Here is a 24,802-nt window from a genome sequence, read left to right on the forward strand (position 1 = left end):
GCTCACAAAAATGAAATGCGAAGCATCACTGTGTGACCCACTTACACTTGATCTGATGCAAATGGCACGTGGAGACTGCCGCAGTTAGACATTAGTGTCTAGTTTGAGAAACAGACGTCTCACAAGTCCTCAACTGGAAGCTTCATTAAATAGTACCTGCAAAACACCAGTCTCAACGTCAACATTGAATAGGCAACTCCAGGATGCTGGCCTTCTAGGCAGAGTTCCTCTGTCCAGTGTCTGTGTTCTCTTCCCCATCTTAATTTCTTATTTTTATTGGCCAGTCTGAGATATGGCTTTTTCTTTGCAACTCTGCTTAGAAGGCCAGCATCCCGATGTCACCTCTTCACAGTTGACATTGAGATTGTTTTTTTGTGGGTACTATTTAATGAAGCTGCCAGTTGAGGACTTTCTCAAACTAGACACTCTAATGTAATTGTTCTCTTGATCAGTTGTGCACCGGGGCCTCCCACTCCTCTTTCTATTCTGGTTAGAGACAGTTTGCGCTGTTCTGTGAGGGGAGTAGTACACAGCGTTGTACGAGATCTTCAGTTTTTCGCATGGAATAGCCTTCATTTTTCAGAACAAGAATAGACTGATGAGTTTAGGTCCCCTCAGATCAGACCTATACCCCTCCTGCCCACCCCATGCACCCCACCTCCGCAAAGAGGGCCTCAACATGGAAGTCACACATACGCCCAGGTCGTGAACGGGAAAATGGGCCCAAACCCCACTCTTACACTAGCCCAAGCCAATGGCATGTACCAGATGCTCAGAAGGCTCTGCTCACACTTACTGGCCTAAGGCCAAACCACACGACCAACAACATTGGACACTTTATGGAACACAAAGCCTTCACTATCTCATCCTGAAATATCCAAGGCCTGAGGTCATCTGCCTTTGGCCTAAAGAGCAGGAATCTGGACTTCATCAAAGAAATCAGAAATACAGACATTGCCATCCTACAAGAAACCTGGTATAGAGGAGATGGACCCACTGGTTGCCCTCTAGGTTACAGAGAGCTGTTAGTCCCATCCACCAAACTACCAGGTGTGAAACAGGGAAGGGACTCAGGGGGTATGCTAATTTGGTATAGAGCAGACCTAACTCACTCCATTAATCAAAACAGGAACATTTTACATTTGGCTATAAATTCAAAAAGAAAACGATCTTAACAGAGAAAAATGTCCTCCTGTGTGCTACCTATTAGAGGTCGACCGATTAATCGGAATGGCCAATTTAATTAGGGCCGATTTCAAGTTTTCATAACAATCGGTAATCGCCATTTTTGGACACCAATTGTGGCCGATTTAATATATATGTATTTTTTACACCTTTATTTCATCTTTATTTAACTAGGCAAGTCAGTTAAGAACACATTCTTATTTTCATTCACGGCCTAGGAACGGTGGGTTAACTGCCTTGTTCAGGAGCAGAACGACAGATTTTTACCTTGTCAGCTCGGGGATTCGATCTTGCAACCTTCCGGTTGCTAGTCCAACGCTCTAACCACCTGCCTTACATTGCACTCCACGAGGAGCCTGCGTAGCAGGCTGACTACCTGTTACTCGAGTGCAACAAGAAGCCAAGGTAAGTTGCTTGCTAGCATTAAACTTAGCTTATAAATAACAATCAATCTTAACATAAACACTAGTTAACTACACATGGTTGATGATATTACTAGTTTATCTAGCGTGTCCTGCGTTGCATGTAATCGATGCGGTGCCTGTTAATTTCTCATCGAATCACAGCCTACTTCGCCAAACGGGTGATGATTTAACAAGCGCATTCGCTATAAAAGCACTGTCGTTGCACCAATGTGTACCTAACCATAAACATCAATGCCTTTCTTTAAAATCAATACACAAGTATATATTTTTAAACCTGCATATTTAGTTAATATTGCCTGCTAACATGAATTTCTTTTAACTAGGGAAATTGTGTCACTTCTCTTGCGTTCCGTACAAGCAGTCAGGGTATATGCAGCAGTTTGGGCTGCCATTTATTCCTAACAAAGACCGTAATTAATTTGACAGAATTGTACATAATTATGACATAACATTGAAGGTTGTACAATGTAACAGCAATATTTAGACTTAGGGATGCCACTCGTTAGATAAAATACGGAACGGTTCTGTATTTCACTGAAAGAAAAAACGTTTTGTTTTCGAAATGATAGTTTCCGGATTTTACCATATTAATGACCTAAGGCTCGTATTTCTGTGTTATTATGTTATAATTAAGTTTATGATTTGATAGAGCAGTCTGACTGAGCGGTGGTAGGCAGCAGCAGGCTCGTAAGCATTCATTCAAACAGCACTTTTGTGCGTTTGCCAGCAGCTCTTCGCTGTGCTTCAAGCATTGCGCTGTTTATGACTTCAAGCCTATCAACTCCCGAGATTAGGCTGGTGTAACCGATGTGAAATGGCTAGCTAGTTAGCGGGGTGCGCGCTTATAGCGTTTCAATCGGTGACGTCACTTGATCTGAGACCTTGAAGTAGATGTTCCCCTTGCTCTGCAAGGGCTGCGGCTTTTGTGGAGCGATGGGTAACGATGCTTCGAGGGTGGCTGTTGTCGATGTGTTCCTGGTTCGAGCCCAGGTAGGGGCGAGGAGAGGGACGGAAGCTATACTGTTACACTGGCAATACTAAAGTGCCTATAAGAACATCCAATAGTCAAAGGTATATGAAATACAAATGGTATAGAGAGAAATAGTCCTATAATTCCTATAATAACTACAACCTAAAACTTCTTACCTGGGAATATTGAAGACTCATGTTAAAAGGAACCACCAGCTTTCATATGTTCTGAGCAAGGAACTTTAGCTTTTTTACATGGCACATATTGCGCTTTTACTTTCCTCTCCAACACTTTGTTTTTGCTTTTTATTTAAACCAAATAAAGGCTAAATTGATTTTATTTATGTATTATATTAAGTTAAAATAAAAGTGTTCATTCAGTATTGTTGTCATTGTCATTATTACAAATAAATAAATAAAAAATTGGCCGATTTTTTTTTTTATCGGTATCGGCTTTTTTTGGTCCTCCAATAATCAGTATTGGCGACCTCTACTACCTATGCCCCCTCCCCCCCACTAGAATCCCCATACTTTAATGAAGACAGCTTCTCCATCCTGGAGGGGAAAATGAATCATTTCCAGGACCAGGGACATGTACTAGTCTGTGGCGACCTAAATGCCAGAACCAGACAACCTGACACCCTCAGCACACAGGGGGACAAACACCTGCCTGGAGGTGACAGCATTCCCTCCCCCCTATGCACAATTATGACAACATAACCAACAAAAACTGGTCACAACTCCTGCAGCTCTGTCGCACGCTGGTTATGTCCAGTACATAGTCAATGGTAGGCTTCGAGGGGACTCCTATGGTAGGTACACCTATAGCTCATCTCTTGGCAGTAGTACTGTACACTACTTTGTCACTGACCTCAACCCAGAGTATCTCAGAGCGTTCAGTCAGCCAACTGACACCCTTATCAGACCACAGCAAAATCACAGTCTACTTGAACAAAGCAATGCTCAAGCATGAGGGATCAAAGCCAAAGGATCTGAATAATATTAAGAAATGCTGTAGATGGAAGGAATGTAGTGTGGAAACCAACCAAAAAACAAAACAATTGGGCAACAACAAATTAAGTCCCTTTTAGACAACTTCCTGGACAAAATGTTCCACTGTAATAGTGAAGGTGTAAACTTGGCAGTAGAAAATCTTAAGAGTATATTTGACCTCAGCTTCCCTATCAAATCTAAAAATCTCAAACAGAAAACTGAAGAAAATGAACCGCAATGACAAATGGTTTGATGAAGAATGCAAAAACTAAAGAAAGAAATTGAGAAACTTGTCCAACCAAAAACATAGAGACACGGAAAACCTGAGTCTACGCCTTCACTATTGTGAATCACTTAAACAATACAGAAATACACTATGGAAATAGAAGCAACAGCACATCAGAAATCAGCTCAATGTAATTGAAGAATTCATAGACTAACCACTTCTGGGAAAATTGGAAAACACTAAACAAACAACAACACAAAGAATTATCTATCCAAAATGGAGATATGTGGGTAAACCACTTCTCCAATCTTTTTGGCTCTAACAAACAGCAAAAAACATATACATAATCAAATCTTAGAATCAACTATTAAAGACTACCAGAACCCACTGGATTCTCCAATTTCTTTCAATGAACTACAGGACAAAATACAAACCCTCCAACCCAAAAAGGCCTGTGGTGTTGATGGTATCCTCAATGAAATTATAAAATATACAGACAACAAATTCCAACTGGCCATACTAAAACTCTTTAACATCACCCTTAGCTCTGGCATCTTCCCCAATATTTGGAACCAAGGACTGATCACCCATCATCCACAAAGGTGGAGACAAATTTGACCCCAATAACTACCGTGGGATATGAGTCAACAGCAACCTTGGGAAAATCCTCTGCATTATCATTAACAGCAGACTCATACATTTCCTCAGTGAAAACAATGTACTGAGCAAATGTGAAATTGGCTTTTTACCAAATTATCGTACGACGGACCACATATTCACCCTGCACACCCTAATTGACAAACAAACGAACCAAAACAAAGGCAAAGTCTTCTCATGCTTTGTTGATTTCAAAAAAGAGCCTACAGCAGCACCTAGAGCTTCTGCACCGATTCTGTCAGACCTGGGCCATGACAGTAAATCTCAGTAAGACCAAAATAATGGTGTTCCAATAAAGGTCCAGTCGACAGGACTACAAATTACACCTAGACACCGTTTCCCTTGAGCACACAAACTATACATAGCTTGGCCTAAACATCAGTGCCACAGGTAACTTCCACATAGCTGTGAACCATCTGAGAGAAAAGGCAAGAAGGGCCTTCTATGCCATCAAAAGGAACATAAAATTTGACATACCAATTAGGATCTGGCTTAAAATACTTGAATCAGTTATAGAACCCATTGCCCTCTATGGTTGTGAGGTCTGGGGTCCGCTCACCAACCAAGAATTCACAAAATGGGACAAACACCAAATTGAGACTGCATGCGGAATCCTGCAAAAATATCCTCTGTACAACGGAGAACACCAAATAATGTATGCAGAGCATAATTATGCCGATACTCGCTAATTATCAAAATCTAGAAAAGAGCCGTTAAATTCTACAACCACCTTAAAGGAAGCGATTCCCAAACCTTCCATAACAAATCCATCACCTACAGAGAGATGAACCTAAGCAAGCTGGACCTGGGGCTCTGTTCAAACACACCACACAGAGCCCCAGGACAGAAACACAATTAGACCCAACCAAATCATGAGAAACAAAAAGATAATTACTTGACACATTGGAAAGAATTAACAAAAAAACAGTTAACTAGAATGCTATTTGGCCAAAAACAGAGAGTACACAGTGGCAGAATACCTGACCACTGTGACTGACACAAACTTAAGGAAAGCTTTGACTATGTATAGACTCAGTGAGCATAACCTTGCTATTGAGAAAGGCCACCGTAGGCTGACCTGGCTCTCAAGAGAAGATGGGCTATGTACACACTGCCCACAAAATGAGGTGGAAACTGAGCTACACTTCCTAACCTCCTGCCCATTGTATGACCATATTAGAGACACATATTTCCCTCAGCATACACAGATCCACAAAGAATTAGAAAACAAACCCGATTTTGATAAACTCCCATATCTCCTGGGTGAAAACGCGGTGTGCAAGATTTGTGACCCGTTGCCACAAGAAAAGGTCAACCAGTGAAGAACAAACACCATTGTAAATACAACACATATTTATTTATTTTCCCTTTTGTACTTTAACCATTTGTACATTGTTACAACACTGTATATATACATATATGACATTTTGTAATGTCATTATTCTTTTGGAACTTCTGTATGTGTATTGTTTACTGTACATTTTTATTGTTTATTTCACTTTTGCATATTATCTACTTCACTTGCTTTGGCAATGGTAATTAATGTTTCCCATGCCAATAAAGCCCCTTGAATTGAATTCAGTTTCAGAAGAAATATCTTTGTTTCTTGCCATTTTGAGCCTGTAATCAAACACACAAATGCTGATGCTTAAGATACTCAACTAGTCTAAAGAAGGCCAGTTTTATTGCTTTTTAAAATGATCAACTTGGATTAGCTAACACAACGTGCCATTGAACACAGGAGTGATGACTGCTGATAATGGGCTTCTCTACGCCTATGTAGATATTCCATTAAATCAGCCGTTTCCAGCTACAATAGTCATTTACAACATTAACAATTTCTACACTGTATTTCTGATCAATTTGATGTTATTTTAATGGATTTTTTTTTTGCTTTTCTTTCAAAAACAAGAACATTTCTAAGTGACTCAACTTTTGAACAGATATATATATATATATATACACACTGCTCAAAAAAATAAAGGGAACACTTAAACAACACAATGTAACTCCAAGTCAATCACACTTCTGTGAAATCAAACTGTCCACTTAGGAAGCAACACTGATTGACAATACATTTCACATGCTGTTGTGCAAATGGAATAGACAACAGGTGGAAATTATAGGCAATTAGCAAGACACCCCCAATAAAGGAGTGGTTCTGCAGGTGGTGACCACAGACCACTTCTCAGTTCCTATGCTTCCTGGCTGATGTTTTGGTCACTTTTGAATGCTGGCGGTGCTTTCACTCTAGTGGTAGCATGAGACGGAGTCTACAACCCACACAAGTGGCTCAGGTAGTGCAGCTCATCCAGGATGGCACATCAATGCGAGCTGTGGCAAGAAGGTTTGCTGTGTCTGTCAGCGTAGTGTCCAGAGATTGGAGGCGCTACCAGGAGACAGGCCAGTACATCAGGAGACGTGGAGGAGGCCGTAGGAGGGCAACAACCCAGCAGCAGGACCGCTACCTCCGCCTTTGTGCAAGGAGGAGCAGGAGGAGCACTGCCAGAGCCCTGCAAAATGACCTCCAGCAGGCCACAAATGTGCATGTGTCTGCTCAAACGGTCAGAAACAGACTCCATGAGGGTGGTATGAGGGCCCGACGTCCACAGGTGGGGGTTGTGCTTACAGCCCAACACCGTGCAGGACGTTTGGCATTTGCCAGAGAACACCAAGATTGGCAAATTCGCCACTGGCGCCCTGTGCTCTTCACAGATGAAAGCAGATTCACACTGAGCACGTGACAGACGTGACAGAGTCTGGAGAACGTTCTGCTGCCTGCAACATCCTCCAGCATGACCGGTTTGGCGGTGGGTCAGTCATGGTGTGGGGTGGCATTTCTTTGGGGGGCCGCACAGCCCTCCATGTCTCTATGGGGGTACCACAGGGTTCAATTCTCGGGCCGACTCTTTTCTCTGTATACATCAATGATGTTGCTCTTGCTGCGGGCGATTCCCTGATCCACCTCTACGCAGACGACACCATTCTATATACTTCCGGCCCTTCCTTGGACACTGTGCTATCTAACCTCCAAACGAGCTTCAATGCCATACAACACTCCTTCCGTGGCCTCCAACTGCTCTTAAACGCTAGTAAAACCAAATGCATGCTTTTCAACCGTTCGCTGCCTGCACCCGCACGCCCGACTAGCATCACCACCCTGGACGGTTCCGACCTAGAATATGTGGACATCTATAAGTACCTAGGTGTCTGGCTAGACTGCAAACTCTCCTTCCAGACTCATATTAAACATCTCCAATCCAAAATCAAATCAAGAATCGGCTTTCTATTTCGCAACAAAGCCTCCTTCACTCACGCCGCCAAACTTACCCTAGTAAAACTGACTATCCTACCGATCCTCGACTTCGGCGATGTCATCTACAAAATAGCTTCCAACACTCTACTCAGCAAACTGGATGCAGTTTATCACAGTGCCATTCGTTTTGTTACTAAAGCACCTTATACGACCCACCACTGCGACCTGTATGCCCTAGTCGGCTGGCCCTCGCTACATGTTCGTCGTCAGACCCACTGGCTCCAGGTCATCTACAAGGCTATGCTAGGTAAAGTGCCGCCTTATCTCAGTTCACTGGTCACGATGGCTACACCCACCCGCAGCACGCGCTCCAGCAGGTGTATCTCACTGATCATCCCTAAAGCTAAAACCTCATTTGGACGCCTTTCCTTCCAGTTCTCTGCTGCCTGCGACTGGAACGAATTGCAAAAATCTCTGAAGTTGGAGACTTTTATCTCCCTCAACAACTTTAAAAATCTGCTATCCGAGCAGCTAACCGATCGCTGCAGCTGTACATAGTCCATCTGTAAACTACCCACCCAATTTACCTACCTCACCCCCCATACTGCTTTTATTTATTTACTTTTCTGCTCTTTTGCACACCAGTATCTCTTCTTGCACATGATCATCTGATGATTTATCACTCCAGTGTTAATCTGCTAAATTGTAATTATTCGATTTATTGCCTACCTCATGCCTTTTGCACACATTGTATATAGATTCTCTTTTTTTCTACCATGTTATTGACTTGTTTATTGTTTACTCCATGTGTAACTCTGTGTTGTCTGTTCACACTGCTATGCTTTATCTTGGCCAGGTCGCAGTTGCAAATGAGAACTTGTTCTCAACTAGCCTACCTGGTTAAATAAAGGTGAAATAAAAAAAATAAAAAAAAATGTGCTCGCCAGAGGTAGCCTGACTGCCATTAGGTACCGAGATGAGATCCTCAGACCCCTTGTGAGACCATATGCTGGTGCGGTTGGCCCTGGGTTCCTCCTAATGCAAGACAATGCTAGACCTCATGTGGCTGGAGTGTGTCAGCAGTTCCTGCAAGAGGAAGGCATTGATGCTATGGACTGGCCATAGCACCGTTCCCCAGACCTGAATCCAATTGAGCACATCTGGGACATCATGTCTCGCTCCATCCACCAACGCCACGTTGCACCACAGACTGTCCAGGAGTTGGCGGATGCTTTAGTCCAGGTCTGGGAGGAGATCCCTCAGGAGACCATCCGCCACCTCATCAGGAGCATGCCCAGGCGTTGTAGGGAGGTCATACAGGCACGTGGAGGCCACACACACTACTGAGCCTCATTTTGACTTGTTTTAAGGACATTACATCAAAGTTGGTTCAGCCTGTAGTGTGGTTTTCCACTTTAATTTTGAGTGTGACTCCAAATCCAGACCTCCATGAGTTGATAAATTTGATTTCCATTGATAATTTTTGTATGATTTTGTTGTCAGCACATTCAACTATGTAAAGAAAAAAGTATTTAATAAGAATAGTTCATTCAGATCTAGGATGTGTTATTTTAGTGTTCCCTTTATTTTTTTGAGCAGTGTGTGTATGTATATACAGTGGGGAGAACAAGTATTTGATACACTGCCGATTATGCAGGTTTTCCTACTTACAAAGCATGTAGAGGTTTGTAATTTTTATCATAGGTACACTTCAACTGTGAGAGACGGAATCTAAAACAAAAATCCAGAAAATCACATTGTATGATTTTTAAGTAATTAATTTGCATTTTATTGCATGACATAAGTATTTGATACATCAGAAAAGCAGAACTTAATATTTGGTACAGAAACCTTTGTTTGCAATTACAGAGATCATACGTTTCCTGTAGTTCTTGACCAGGTTTGCACACACTGCAGCAGGGATTTTGGCCCACTCCTCCATACAGAACTTCTCCAGATCCTTCAGGTTTTGGGGTTGTCGCTGGGCAATACGGACTTTCAGCTCCCTCCAAAGATTTTCTATTGGGTTCAGGTCTGGAGACTGGCTAGGCCACTCCAGGACCTTGAGATGCTTCTTACGGAGCCACTACTTAGTTGCCCTGGCTGTGTGTTTTGGGTCGTTGTCATGCTGGAAGACCCAGCCACGACCCATCTTCAATGCTCTTACTGAGGGAAGGAGGTTGTTGGCCAAGATCTCGCAATACATGGCCCCATCCATCCTCCCCTCAATACGGTGCAGTCGTCCTGTCCCCATTGCAGAAAGGCATCCCCAAAGAATGATGTTTCCACCTCCATGCTTCACGGTTGGGATGGTGTTCTTGGGGTTGTACTCATCCTTCTTCTTCCTCCAAACACGGCGAGTGGAGTTTAGACCAAAAAGCTCTATTTTTGTCTCATCAGACCACATGACCTTCTCCCATTCCTCCTCTGGATCATCCAGATGGTCATTGGCAAACTTCAGACGGGCCTGGACATGCGCTGGCTTGAGCAGGGGGACCTTGCGTGCGCTGCAGGATTTTAATCCATGATGGCGTAGTGTGTTACTAATGGTTTTCTTTGAGACTGTGGTCCCAGCTCTCTTCAGGTCATTGACCAGGTCCTGCCGTGTAGTTCTGGGCTGATCCCTCACATTCCTCATGATCATTGATGCCCCACGAGGTGAGATCTTGCATGGAGCCCCAGACCGAGGGTGATTGACCGTCATCTTGAACTTCTTCCATTTTCTAATAATTGCGCCAACAGTTGTTGCCTTCTTACCAAGCTGCTTGCCTATTGTCCTGTAGCCCATCCCAGCCTTGTGCAGGTCTACAATTTATCCCTGATGTCCTTACACAGCTCTCTGGTCTTGGCCATTGTGGAGAGGTTGGAGTCTGTTTGATTGAGTGTGTGGACAGGTGTCTTTTATACAGGTAACGAGTTCAAACAGTTGCAGTTAATACAGGTAATGAGTGGAGAACAGGAGGGCTTCTTAAAGAAAAACTAACAGGTCTGTGAGAGCCGGAATTCTTACTGGTTGGTAGGTGATCAAATACTTATGTCATGCAATAAAATGCTAATTAATTACTTAAAAATCATACAATGTGATTTTCTGGATTTTTGTTTTAGATTCCGTCTCTCACAGTTGAAGTGTACCTATGATAAAAATTACAGACCTCTACATGCTTTGTAAGTAGGAAAACCTGCAAAATCGGCAGTGTATCAAATACTTGTTCTCCCCACTGTATATATATATAATGAAAATGTTAAGATTCCACCCATGACGCCACTAGGTCATTGTAATACAGGAAAGGGTTTTGAGTGACGTCACTGGACAGACAAAGCACTACACTGAAGAGGTTTCTCTCTGAGTGTGCTGTGTGGGGAACAAAACATTTCTCACATGCAGGGACTTGTCATACACACATTCCACAAAACACATGTTAGTTGGATTCACAGATACAAATTAGAATATATTGTAGTAGTGAGAGATTCTATGACTCAGTTGACATAAGGGAGAGAACTGTCTTGCAGAGAGTGGCCTGAAACCCCATATGCAATACTACATTTCCCCCAAGGGACACAATAAAGAAATGTAATGGACTATTGTTTCTCTTTGCTTATTTGAGCTGTTGTTGCCATAATATGGACTTGGTCTTTTACCAAATAGGGCTATCTTCTGTATACCACCCCTACCTAACTGATTGGCTCAAACAAGGAAAGAAATTCCACAAATTAACTTAAAAAGGCACACCTGTTAATTGAAATGCATTCCAAGTGACTACCTCATGAAGCTAGTTGAGATAATGCCAAGAGTGTGCAAAGCTGTCATCAAGGCAAAGGGTGGCTACTTTGAAGAATCTCAAATATATAAAATATATTTTGATTTATTTAACACTTTTTGGGTTACTACATGATTCCTTGTGTTATTTCATGGTTTTGATGTCTTCACTATTATTCTACAATGTAGAAAATAGTAAAAATAATGAACCCTTGAACAAGTAGGTGTGTCCAAACCTTTGACTGGTACTTTATGTTCTCTCTTCAACTGGTTTGGGGACATTTCTAACAGCTTAATATGGTCTCTGCATTTCCAAACTGAAGGTGCCATCCACATTCCTAAAATGTTCTTCTTTGAGGTCTTTATGACCTGGAAGTCTCTTACTATTGCCTGATCTGTTAGTCTCACCGCGTCCCTTAGTATCACTTCGCTTTCCTGCAATGTTGTAGATGCTGAGTCTGTTGAATAAAATTATATCCCTACAATATTTCTCAATTCTTTCTTCATGTTACACCACAAAAGAAAAAACGTTCAAAAGTTTTCCAATTCAACGGAACCCCAGTTCTACCGATTTTAAGTGCATTTGATAAATGTTTACTCAGAGTCTTTTGCACATCTCTAGGGTAGGCGTTCTTAAACTGTTTCAGCACGGGACCCAAATGAGAAATGGATTGTACTCCCATGACCCAAATTATGAAGAAATATTGTGTGATTTATAGATGTATTCTCATAACTCGTGACCCACCTCTCACATGCCCAGGGCCCACTTTGGGTCATGACCCATAGTTTAAGAAACCCTACTCTAGGGTGATGGATGCCCTATGCTAAGCGCATGCGATGGCCTGTGGGTTTAAGACATGCACCGATGAGTGAGATAAATCTCCTTGTTTTGAAGCTACAGTAGAAAAACCCATTTCAGCAGACGTCACAGTCCTGACTGGACGGCGGAACTCTGCTTGGGTGGGCTCTGGGGAGGTCACTGCCATATGGGAGGGCTTGGAGTTGGACAGTGGATATTACAGTGAGATGAGCTGGGTGTTGTCTGTATGAGCACTAATGGAGTACAGCCAAACCAAGGAGTATGGATCAGCCTGTGTTGTTTATCATCAAAGGAATTTATCCCAAATGAATTATACTGTATGGCTGTATTCCATACAGTTTCTATGACCTGGGTATTGTGGATTTATGTTGACTGTCATACAGTTACATTTATGGTTCCTAGAATAGCCTACCAGTTGGAAAAGGAAAACTGTTTACTCTACGCCTGCCATTAAATCCATACTCTCCTTGTTAGAGGTCCTGGGAGCCATTGCCCTAAAAGGCAAGCTGAAGGGACAAATGTTAATGTAACCTATTATACTTTCTGAAAGACAAAGGGACAGTTAGGGGTTTGAGAACAGAAACTCGGCTTCTCCCTACAATTTTATTTTTATTTAACCTTTATTTAACTAGGCATGTCAGTTAAGAACAAATTCTTATTTACAATGATGGCCTACACCGGCCAAACCCAGACGACGCTGGGCCAATTGTGCTCCGCCCTATGAGACTCCCATTCACGGCCGGTTGTGATACAGCCTGGATTCGAATCAGGGTGTCTGTAGTGACACCTCTAGCACTAAGATGCAGTGTCTTAGACCGCTGCGCCACCCGGGAGCCATCTCCTCCGTCAATACCTGTCCCAGACTTCTAAATCTAGGCCTAATCAGATTCAATAAAACACATGAGCTTATTGGTATGGGAGAGTGTGCTGCTTCACTGATTCTATTGATATAGCCTTTCCAGTTAAAGTGGTAGTGTGTTTCACTGGTAAGATCCCCATGGGGACTGCAACCTGTATCTAGGCTATAACACACGGCCTGGAGGAGAGGAGGGTTTGGAGTGATGACGTCACTGTCTCAAGTGGTGGAGGACAGACCTCCTACATTGTGGGACCTGCTATATTTCATTAGTCTAATTTTGTTTCGGCCTAAATGACAAGGGGTTTACTCTCTTATTCCTTTTTTCCCCTCTTCTCTCATTCCCCTCCTCCTTCCCTCTTCTCTATAATGTGAGTCACACCCACAGGAAGCCATGTGGCAGCCGGCGACAGGGGGGGGCAGAGCAGTAATGTTGTCCTAATCTGTAGTGAGACCATATAGACCTGTCACACTGTTTAGCCAGCCTTTATTGAAGCATACTCTAGACATAGTTGTCTTGAAAATCATGGAATATGTAGTTGCTGACTTTATCCAGTTTTAGAATCCCTGCCCCCACCCTATAGTTAAATTCTCTATAAAATGAGAGTCACAAACTTGGCACACTGTCACACTAGGCGTTCCTTACACGGTTTTAACCATCTGCTACCCATGTGTTTTGTGACAGTGGGCTTTGCTTCTGTTTTGACAAAATATGCTAACGGCATACCACTATAGGCTAATGCTAGCCACCTCTCCAGATCCCTCACGCTCTCCCTCCTCTCTTTTACTTCAGTTCAATCTAGGCCTAAGGCACTTTTGACTTGTTTTAGACTGCCCTTTTGGATGAAGGGAAGGGAAGAATGAAAGCGGTGTTCACGTTGCCAGAGCATATGGTAACAAACAAACCCATCAAAACAAGTCCTCTCTCACACCCTCACTCATTACCTAGTCCACGTTGTCCACAAACTATTTTAGCCATTACCCCACTGTCTCCCTCCCTCTCACACTCTCTCTCCCTCCATATTTCAATTTCACCTCTCTCTTTCCATCTGGAGAGCTTCAATTGCGAGGAGAAACAGAGCGTACTGATAGTTCTGCTATAGTCTGACTGATGCAGCAGAGCTTTGAGGAAGTCTTGGCTATTATGAAAGCTGGTCAGTGGGGAAAGAGGGTCTGGCCTTTGATCACACCATGATGTGGACACTGTTTTTATTTCTCGTCCTCTCTTCCTCTTGCTTTCTCAGAGGGCAGCGATGATGGGTACTGTGGGCAGGATTTATTAAAGCCAAGGGTGTGTGTTTAACCACTATTTTAAGTGCTCTTTTGTTCGAGGTTGTAAAGATTTGTGTCGTAACGTGCTGTTTTCTTCCTCTCTCCCTCACAGGGCAGTGATGCCTGGTATGGTGATGTTTCGGCGGCGCTGGTCAGTTGGCAGTGATGACCTAGTGCTGCCCGCCCTCTTCCTCTTTCTACTGCACTGCATCTGGTGAGTACTGGATGTTTCTTTCTGTGAGTGTATGTTCCTGTGTCTGTCTTTGGTCAGGAGTCCCTGCACCAAGCTAAAAGTATGAAGCTGTATATGAGATGGAATACTTACCCCCTCAAAATGTTGTCTGAACCATGGGTGTGTCATCTGTGTGACCATGCCCCTCTCCCCCTCCCCTGCAAGGCTGGTGGTTCTATCTGTGGTTCTGTTCGGCCTGCCCTATGGCTCGGACCAGTCCTGCTCGGTCACCCTGGTGGACCATGGCCGGGGGTACCTGGGCATCTTGGTCAGCTGCCTGATCTGTGAGAGCGCCATCATATGGCTGAGTATGAGAGGCAGCATCCTCTACACACAGCCCAGAGAAGCTGTGCAGTATGTCATCTACATTCGACTAGGTAAGACACACCAGCATGTTATCACAGACACACTATATACAGTTGAAGTCGGAAGTTTACATACACTTAGGTTGAAGTCATTAAAAATGGGTAATGTCAAGAAAAGAGGCACTGAGTTTGAAGGTAGGCCTTGAAATACATCCACAGGTACACCTCCCAATTGACTCAAATGATGTCAATTAGCCTATCAGAAGCTTCTAAAGCCATGACATAATTTTCTGAAATTTTCCAAGCTGTTTAAAGGCACAGTCAACTTAGTGTATGTAAACTTCTGACCCACTGGAATTGTGATACAGTGAATTATAAGTGAAATAATCTGTCTGTAAACAATTGTTGGAAAAATTACTTGTGTCATGCACAAAGTAGATGTCCTAACCGACTTGCCAAAACTATAGTTTGTTAACAAGACATTTGTGGAGTGGTTGAAAAACGAGTTTTAATGACTCCAACCTAAGTGTATGTGAACTTCTGACTACAACTGTAAATAAGGTATTTCGTTTTTCATTTTTCTATGCATTTGTTTTTATTTTTTACTTCCCGAAGGCACTGTATACTCCACCTGTTCTTAGAATATCCTGTCTAATTTCACAATATTGAGTAATGTTGTTTCCCTGTGTTTCACTTCCCTCTCTCCCTCCCTGCTTTCTCTCTTTCAGCCATCTTGTTGGTGGAGTTGGTATATGCAGTGGTGGGGATCGCCTGGCTTTTCCAATACTACCAACCATGCTCTGATGTCACTGCCAAGAACCTTGCTTTGGGTGAGTTAGAGAGGGAGTATGAGGGAGCAGCAATCAATGGAGGAAGCATGTTGTAGACTAGAGTAATCTTCAAAGAAAGAACAAGGACGGACTTGTAAAACAAAGTAATGGAGTAGAAATGCCCATGGGCATGTTTTGCTTTTCTTACACATTTGCGTGGTTCGTTATCAAGATCACAACATATCAAAACTAACCTTTGTCCACCCTGTCTCCCCCCAGGGATTGTGGTGTGCAATTGGCTGGTGATCTTCAGCGTGTGCTTCACGCTCATGTGTACTTTTGACCCCACGGGACGCACCTTTGTCAAACTGAAAGCCACCCGGCGACGCCAACGCAACCTCACCACCTACACCCTCAGGTTGGTACCCTCTTCCCTGCATACTACCGTCTGTACACCCTTAGGTTGGTACGATCTGCCCTACACACTACCATCTCTAAACCCTCAGGTTGGTACCCTCTGCCCTACACACTACCATCTCTACAGAGTATACCACCTGCACCCTCAGGTTGGTACCCTCTTCCCTACACACTACTACCCTCTCTGTCCTACTCTGTCCTCACCCAGCACAGCACACTAAGGTAACCATCCTGCTGTGCCTCCCTTCCTCAGACACAGGCTAGAGGAGGGCCAAGCCAGCAGCTGGAGCAGGAGACTGAAGTTCTTCATGTGCTGCACCCGAGCCCAGGACACACAATCTGTGAGGGAAATAGAATTCTTGTTCCTCTATCCATCACCCAACTTCCTGTATGATACAATCTATTCAGTGAGAAGCAATGGTTGTGGTTAGGATCTGTTCTTGTGGTTATTCAAGGTTCAACCTCTATCTCTCCTCTCCCGTTAGGATGCGTATTCTGAGGTGGCCAGCCTGTTTGCAGAGTTCTTCAGAGATCTGGACATTGTGCCTAGTGACATCATAGCTGGCCTGGTGCTGCTTCGCCAGAGACAGAGGTCCAACAGAGGTGCCATCCTGGACCAGGTAACAGGGGATGGGGACCAGTGTGGAGAGAGAAAGAGAGAGGGATGGGTAAAATGCTAACAGAGTTGGAGGGCCTGTGTGTGTTTGTGTTTGACAGTCTTACTAGTACTGTATATTCCAATGTGTGAAATTGTTGTTTTTCTCCCTCAGGCCAACAATGACATTTTAGCCTTCTTATCTGGAATGCCTGTAACTCGCAACACCAAATACCTGGACCTTAAGAACTCGGTGAGTGTGTTTTTGTGGATTTATATTGAACCTCTAAGGCAGCGGTGTAGCCTCTCTCTGTTTTGGATGTATTTTTAACATTGTGTGTGTGTCCCTCAGACGGAGATGGGCATGTACAAGGAGGTGTGTTACTACATGCTGTTTGCCCTGGCAGCGTACGGCTGGCCCATGTACCTGATAAGGAAGCCTGCCTGTGGGCTGTGCCGCCTGGCCAGCTCCTGCCAGTAAGTCTGCCTGCCTCCCTCTCATCCCATGCACTTACACCGGTTTCACATTTCACATTCATCAGTATTGACAAAGTGGTAATCCAATGGGACAATAACACTCTGGTCAGACCCCACTCTCTGACACAGTGGGTAAACAATGGAGCACTGACACACAGTGTGTTCCACTCCACTGTTCAGACAAAACACTGACCCACGCACTAACCACTTGACTAGTGATACAAAGACCTAAATACACTGAATCACACAGATATGTTTGTGTTTTAGACTCACACACTCAATCTAAGGACCTATTGTAGTAATCTCTCCATCTCGCTTTCTCTCTTCCTCTCTCGTCTCTTTGTGTCTTTCCACTACTCTCTCTCTCTCTCCCTCCCTCCCTCCATCTCTCTCTCAGCTGTACATCAGGGTCTGGCTCTAGGCTGTCCCAGACAGTGACAGTGGAGGAGGATAACTGTTGTGGCTGTAACGTCCTGGCTATCCGCCGCCACTTCCTGGACAGAGAGCTGAAGCAGGTCCACGTTGTCTACACATCCTGGCACGACGCGGTGAGTAGAGAACCAAACGGAAGGGTGACAGACTTAGAGGTCAGGGGTCAGTCTGGACAATTACCTGGCATGAGTAGAATACAGAAGATACAACATGCGGTGTTAGTAGAAGCAATTTGAACTGTACAGATGAACAGGTGTATGATTTGTCATATTGTCTGTCAGTCAACAATTTACTGAATCACTCTCCTTGGAATTGTTTCTCTAAACGATTCCTCAATGATATATTGCACTTAGTTCCCTCAATAATATATGTAATATAACACCTTATATTGCTCTGTACCAAGGGAAGTAAATCACACTGCCAAGTGGCTGACTGGACAAATACTATCCCAATCAGATCCAAAATATTCCACCTGTTAATTATTTCCTGTTCGCAGAGGGAAGTTGCCGTAGCGAGAAAGAGAGCACTCAAAACACACTGACTGATTTGTAAAGCAGACTTCTCTGTTAACTGTGCCAAGTCTGACTTTCCATCCATTAAACCACACCATGCAGGCTAGCTAGCAGAAGAGTGGAGGGTCTGGACTCTGCAGACTCGCATCACAGAGGGAGTTAGGCCAGGGCACTCCATGATGGAAGTCATCATTATAGTCCTTGGCTGTTTCTTCTGCGATGCCTTTGATTGATGTGTGTTACCAAAATATATAGATTTAGCTGCTACCTCTCACTATTCTCTCTCTCCCCTTCATAGGTTTACGAGACACCTTTCTTTGTGGCTGTGGATCATGGGAAAAAGAAAGTTGTCATCAGCATTCGAGGAACCCTGTCCCCCAAAGTAAGACACTGTGACAAACCAATGACTCACAAGTGACTGACCAGAGAGTCATCGAACGACCATGGTTGTGTTCCAAATGGCAATCTATTCCCTATTTATTGCAACACTTTTGACAAGAGCTTCTGGTCAAAAGTTGTGCATGTAGTGTTTAAAAAAAGAGAGAGGGTGATGGCATCTCCCAAAAAGACTGCAACAACCTACACAGTCCACTATATAGGCCAAAAGGTGCTATTTGGGATGCAGACAATGACTCACAAGTGAATGACCAGATAGTCACCAAAGTCCATGTCAGTCAATCATGGAGCACAATACAATGTTATGCAGTACAACGACTTTCAGTGAAGTTAAATTCCTCACAGTTCTATGACATCAAATTCCCATGAAACCTCTCCGTCTTCAACTGAACTCCCACACCCCCTCTCTTGTTGGCTAAACATTCTATGGGCTCAATTTTGCTCAAGTACTGTAAAATCACTATACTTTATAATTTATGAGGTAACTTTTCTTAGTGTCCAAGGAAAGGAAACTATTATTTAACTGGAGCAGGAAGAAAATGTCTTGCACTTGCTAGCAGTATTCAGAACTCCCCTCGAATATGTGTCAACCCATCTATTTAAAATGTCACGGTTATTTTTCTCACATCAAAATAGTTTTTTCTTTACTTGAGGAAATAGAGCTCTCTCTCTGTCTCTCTTGCTCTCTGTCTCTCTTGCTCTCTGTCTCTCTTGCTCTCTGTCTCTCTTGCTCTCTGTCTCTCTTGCTCTCTGTCTCTCTTGCTCTCTGTCTCTCTTGCTCTCTGTCTCTCTCGCTCTCTGTCTCTCTCGCGCTCTGTCTCTCTCGCTCTCTGTCTCTCTCGCTCTCTCACACACACACCGTCTCTCCTGTCTTTCATCTTTTGTTATCACCTCCTCCACTTAAAGTTATGCTCCGGCAACTAAGAAAGTATTTTTTAAACCTCCCACTTTGGTCTAGATGTGTCAATGTGTGGTTCATACATGCATAATCTATGAGCAGAATTACTGTTTTACCTCAATTAGCCACGAAATCCCTAGTTTGAAAGCGACTGTTTTCTTCAAGCTGTGCCGTGCCATTTGCTCTACATTTCCCCCAATGTGGCCCAGCCCCCTAGCAATTCGAGTTCTGGCCAATGAGTACAATCCCTCGCATTTGAAAGGGTCCATGGCACAACTGAATGCATTCAACCAAAATGTGTCTTCTGCATTTAACCCAGCAACTGAATCAGAGAGGTGCCATGTGGCTGCCTTAATTGACATCTGCCTTGCTCAAGGGCAGAACGGCAGATTTTTTCACACATTGCCAGCTCGGGGATTCAAACAAGCAACCTTTCGGTTACGGTCCCAACGCTCTAACCGCTAGGCTACCTGCCGCTGAGTGACAGCTAGTATAGGCCTGCCCAGTGTAATCCAATGAGGTTTCCGGGAGACAGAGAGCAATGATATGGTGCACATATCTGCACACGTGAAGTAGTACGCAGTTTTCAGGGACCACTTTTGGCTCGTGAGTGCTACTTTCAGAACTAGTGGCTAAAAAGTTTACAAAAGTACCAGAGAATCTCTTTAAGTGCATGTAGTCGTATCATAACATGTTTTTTCTCTCTCGTGTGTGTGTGTGTTGTGTTAGGATGCCCTGACTGATCTCACGGGGGACTCTGAGCGTCTGCCAGTGGAGGAGCAGCATGGAAACTGGCTGGGCCACAAGGTCAGAATGCATTCACCCAGCCAGACCTAGTCAAATCAGAGGTTCCCTTGGGTGTCTCTTCACCCTCTTACAAGCCATCCCCAAGAGATATTGGTCCAATATGCTCCCAAAGCGCAGGGGCCATTTCATTTCTCAAAAGTGGAATGATTTATAGATGTAAAATGAGTGGATATTACAATTATTTAATAGAGGCTGAAGTGAAGCAAAGATGAATGGAATGTAACAGTCTGCCTCTCCCTCTCTCCGCTATTCACTCCCTCCCTTCCTCTCTTCTTCTCTCAGGGGATGGTTTACTCAGCAGAGTACATTAAGAAGAAACTGGAGCAGGAAATGATCTTGTCACAAGCCTTTGGAAGAGATTTGGTACATGAGTGATGAATATGTGGATATGTCTCAGTGTGGAGTGTGGTAGAAAGGATTTGTGTATATTAGTTGAAATGTAATACGTTTGCCTAACTAACACTTTCATGGGAACAGAGCATTAGAAGAAATATAAGATTTTGTTGAAGGGGGTGTGTGTGTGTGTGTGTGTGTGTGTGTGTGGTGTGTGTGTGTGTGTGTGTGTGTGTGTGTGTGTGTGTGTGTGTGTGTGTGTGTGTGTGTGTGTGTGTGTGTGTGTGTGTGTATACAAGTATAATTCTAATCTGTGTAGAAAGGATTTGTGCATATTGGTTGAAATGTAATACATGTTTACGTAACTTACACTTTCATGGGAACGGAGCATTAGAAGAGTGTGTGTACAAGTCTAAACCTAATGTTTTTCTCAGGGTAAGGGAACCATGCACTACGGGCTGGTGATAGTGGGACACTCCCTTGGTGCCGGTACTGCAGCCATTCTGTCCTTCCTGCTCCGCCCCCAGTACCCCACACTGCAGTGCTACTCCTACTCTCCACCAGGTGGCCTTCTGAGGTAACTATGGCCTTCATCATGTCATCTAACTATATGGTAGATGTAGTTGCTTGTAGCCACTTGTAGCTATTGCAACAGGACAGAAAGCACCAAGACCTACTTGGATCAAGAACTTTGCATCAGACATCCATATCCAATTACTTGTATAGGCTGGAATTGCATTGGGAACTAAATTACCGATAGTACACTAAACACGCACACTGAAACGTCTCGCCTTCAACAGTCATAAGATCACTGTGTAACATGTCCATGTGTGTTTTTCAGTAGATATTAGGCTCTATTATGGGGCTTGTTTTTTTTTGCCTTGTGGCAAAGCTGAATAACCTCTATAAAGCGGCCAGTCCCCTCAAACTGGATTTGCAATATAAATCATGGTGAAAGAGATTGTGTGAACATATGACATGTTCCAGTGCTCTGCCAGTCCAGTGCTGTTCTGAGAAGGTCATTTGTGTTTAGATTCTAGATTATCTGTGCTGATCAGATGAGGTAGAGGCCTTTTGTCAAGTCCTCCAGTTTCTAGGTTATAGCATAAAGCAGGGAACTCAGAAGCACCATCTCTGTATACACCAGTGTTTTCTGTGCTGAGATCTTCTTCATATTTGTCAGTCGTGACTCGTGATCTAGCACGTTTGTCTCTGATCTCATCTATTGATATTGATTAGATCCCAATCCCTTTTATGACACCGATGTCGATATCTTGGATGCTTTTTATCGAAGGGCAACTCATCGCGGGTCTTGATTCCTCCACACATCGACGTTTGCTGTGGAGAGACGTTGAATTATTTATCCAGTTGGAATGAGATCAGACTCATGATTTTTGTGTGTGGAAAACGTCTGGTTGGAAATTCAGCAGCAACAGTTTGTGGTGACGGAGGGAAAGAGAAGGGTACACATCACACTCTGACCCGCTCTTCCCTTTTTCACATCCTCTTTCACTTTTTGTGTGTCTGACAAGCATTTCGCTACACCCGCAGTAACATCTGCTAAATATGTGTATGTGACCAATAAAATTAGATTAGATTTGACTCTCCTCGTCATTTTGTTTCTACAGTGAGGATGCCATGGAGTACTCCAAAGAGTTTGTCACCTCTGTCGTTTTGGGAAAGGACCTTGTCCCAAGGTATGTCATCTATGTAGAAACCCCACCTATTTCAAGTATCATATCTGTCATGGTGTACAGCTGTACTCATTTCTCTCCTGTTTGTCTCTCATAGGATTGGTCTCTCTCAGTTGGAGGGGTTTCGGCGCCACCTGCTGGAAGTCTTACAGAAGAGCGACAAGCCAAAGGTAGCGCATGTACAGTTGAAGTCGGAAGTTTACATACACTTAGGTTGGAGTCATTAACTTGTTTTTCAACCACTCCACAGATTTCTTATTAACAAACTATAGTTTTGGCAAGTCGGTTAGGACATCTACTTTGTGCATGACACAAGTCATTTTTCCAATAATTGTTTACAGACAGATTATTTCACTTATAATTCACTGTATCACAATTCCAGTGGGTCAGAAGTTTACATACACTAACTTGACTGTGCCTTTAAACAGCTTGGAAAGTTCCAGAAAATGATGTCATGGCTTTAGAAGCTTCTGATAGGCTAATTGACATAATTTGAGTCAATTGGAGGTGTACCTGTGGATGTATTTCAAGGCCTACCTTCAAACTCAGTGCCTCTTTGCTTGACATCATGGGAAAATCAAAAGAAATCAGCCAAGACCTCAGAAAATAAATTGTAGACCTCCACAAGTCTGGTTCATCCTTGGGAGCAATTTCCAAACGCCTGAATGTACCACGTTCATCTGTACAAACAATAGTACGCAAGTATAAACACCATGGGACCACACAGCCGTCATACCGCTCAGGAAGGAGACGCGTTCTGTCTCCTAGAGATGAACGTACTGTGGTGCGAAAAGTGCAAATCAATCCCAGAACAACAGCAAAGGACCTTGTGAAGATGCTGGAGGAAATCGGTACAAAAGTATCTATATCCACAGTAAAACGAATCCTATATCGACTTAACCTGAAAGGCCGCTAAGCAAGGAAGAAGCCACTGCTCCAAAACCGCCATAAAAAAGCCAGACTACGGTTTGCAACTACACATGGGGACAAAGATTGTACTTTTTGGAGAAATGTCCTCTGGTCTGATGAAACAAAAATAGAACTGTTTGGCCATAATTGACCATCATTATGTTTGGAGGAAAAAGGGGGAGGCTTGCAAGCCGAAGAACATCATCCCAACAGTGAAGCACGGGGTAGGCAGCATCATGTTGCGGGGGTGCTTTGCTGCAGGAGGGACTGGTGCACTTCTCAAAATAGATGGCATCATGAGGGAGGAAAATTATTGTGGAAGGCTACCCAAAACGTTTGACCCAAATTAAACAATTTAAAGACAATGCTACCAAATACTAATTGAGTGTATGTAAACTTCTGACCCACTGGGAATGTGATGAAAGAAATAAAAGCTGAAATAAATCTTTCTCTCTACTATTATTCTGACATTTCACATTCTTAAAATAAAGTGTTGATCCTAACTGACCTAAGACAGGGAATTTTTACTCGGATTAAATGTCAAGAATTGTCAAAAACGGAGTTTAAATGTATTTGGGTAAGGTGTATGTAAACTTCCGACTTCAACTGTATTTCCAATTAGATAGCAAAGTGTGTGTGTGTGTGGTCAAGCTCTGTATATTCTACAGAAAGGAAGCTTCAACACTGTGCTGTAACCGCTATCAGTATAGGTTGTAACTGCTGATATCTCCCTGCCAGTGGAGGATCATTGCAGGGGGCACTAAGTGCATTCCTAAGTCCGAGCTGCCTGTGGACGACGGCCCTCAGCCCCAGGCAGCCCCCGTGCCCCCCAGCAGCCGTCTCTGGCTGCACCCCAGTGATCTCAGCATCGCCCTGTCAGCCTCCACCCCCCTCTACCCCCCGGGCAAGGTCATCCACGTGGTCCACAACCACCCCTCAGAGACATGGTAAGAGCCCTGGCATTACAATGATGGCACAAGAAAGTTTATTAGTCACATGCACAGGGTCACAGATGTCATTTCAGGGTACTGTGGAATCCTCTTTATATAGTAGTAATAAAAAGTCAAATAATAGAATAGAAAAAGATCACAGGATGGCATATACTGTATATAGACACATAATTACAGCTAGTTTTAAATTCTATACAGCTGCAGCAGTTAAAAGTAGTTAAGTGTGTAAACAAGGATAATTCTCCATAGAGTGACGAGTGAGTAACAAGGATAAATGTCCATTGTGGGTTGAGGGGGAGGTAGGGGCGGGCGGATAAATGTCCGTTGAGGGGGAGGTAAAATGAAGTCCGTGGGGCAGGAGAGGGACAGCGGGAGCAGGTAGCTGCCTAGTGGTGGCTATTCAGCAGCCTGATGGTCTGGGGGTAGAAGCTATTGGCCAGTCTGTCAGTTTTTACCATGATGCTCCTATATTGAGTGTTGAAATCGGGGAGAACAGGCCGTGGCTTGGGTAGCTGAGGTCCATGATGACCTTCTTGGCCTTCCTGCAACACTTTGTGTTGGAAGTGTCCTGGAGGGCAGGCAGTGTGCACCCGATGGTGTGTTTGGCCGAGCATACCACCCTCTGTAGAGCCTTGCAGTCAGCGGCAGAGTTGATACAA

The 24,802-nt window shown here is 43.7% G+C and overlaps 1 protein-coding gene across 5 annotated transcripts in view; it reads left to right on the forward strand.

The window, feature by feature from the left end:
• Window positions 1-24,802, forward strand: part of LOC139562782 (diacylglycerol lipase-alpha-like) — a 45,446-nt gene that overhangs the window by 9,677 nt on the left and 10,967 nt on the right. For 3 of the 5 annotated variants that reach the window (XM_071380816.1, XM_071380814.1, XM_071380818.1), the window contains 17 exons: window positions 14,529-14,630; window positions 14,814-15,025; window positions 15,682-15,783; window positions 16,003-16,141; window positions 16,230-16,289; window positions 16,394-16,481; window positions 16,626-16,760; window positions 16,911-16,988; window positions 17,088-17,212; window positions 17,610-17,760; window positions 18,455-18,538; window positions 20,180-20,257; window positions 20,540-20,620; window positions 21,025-21,167; window positions 22,219-22,287; window positions 22,382-22,454; window positions 23,932-24,140. In XM_071380816.1, the coding sequence (XP_071236917.1) occupies window positions 14,536-14,630; window positions 14,814-15,025; window positions 15,682-15,783; window positions 16,003-16,141; window positions 16,230-16,289; window positions 16,394-16,481; window positions 16,626-16,760; window positions 16,911-16,988; window positions 17,088-17,212; window positions 17,610-17,760; window positions 18,455-18,538; window positions 20,180-20,257; window positions 20,540-20,620; window positions 21,025-21,167; window positions 22,219-22,287; window positions 22,382-22,454; window positions 23,932-24,140 (1,922 nt within the window). In that variant the 5' untranslated portion in view covers window positions 14,529-14,535. Of the gene's footprint in view, window positions 1-14,296; window positions 14,436-14,528; window positions 14,631-14,813; window positions 15,026-15,681; window positions 15,784-16,002; window positions 16,142-16,229; window positions 16,290-16,393; window positions 16,482-16,625; window positions 16,761-16,910; window positions 16,989-17,087; window positions 17,213-17,609; window positions 17,761-18,454; window positions 18,539-20,179; window positions 20,258-20,539; window positions 20,621-21,024; window positions 21,168-22,218; window positions 22,288-22,381; window positions 22,455-23,931; window positions 24,141-24,802 lie in introns of those variants that run through there. The other 2 variants (XM_071380815.1, XM_071380817.1) reach the window with 2 other exon arrangements.

The sequence above is a fragment of the Salvelinus alpinus genome, chromosome 33, assembly GCF_045679555.1.
Source record: "Salvelinus alpinus chromosome 33, SLU_Salpinus.1, whole genome shotgun sequence".
Classification (NCBI taxonomy): domain Eukaryota; kingdom Metazoa; phylum Chordata; class Actinopteri; order Salmoniformes; family Salmonidae; genus Salvelinus; species Salvelinus alpinus.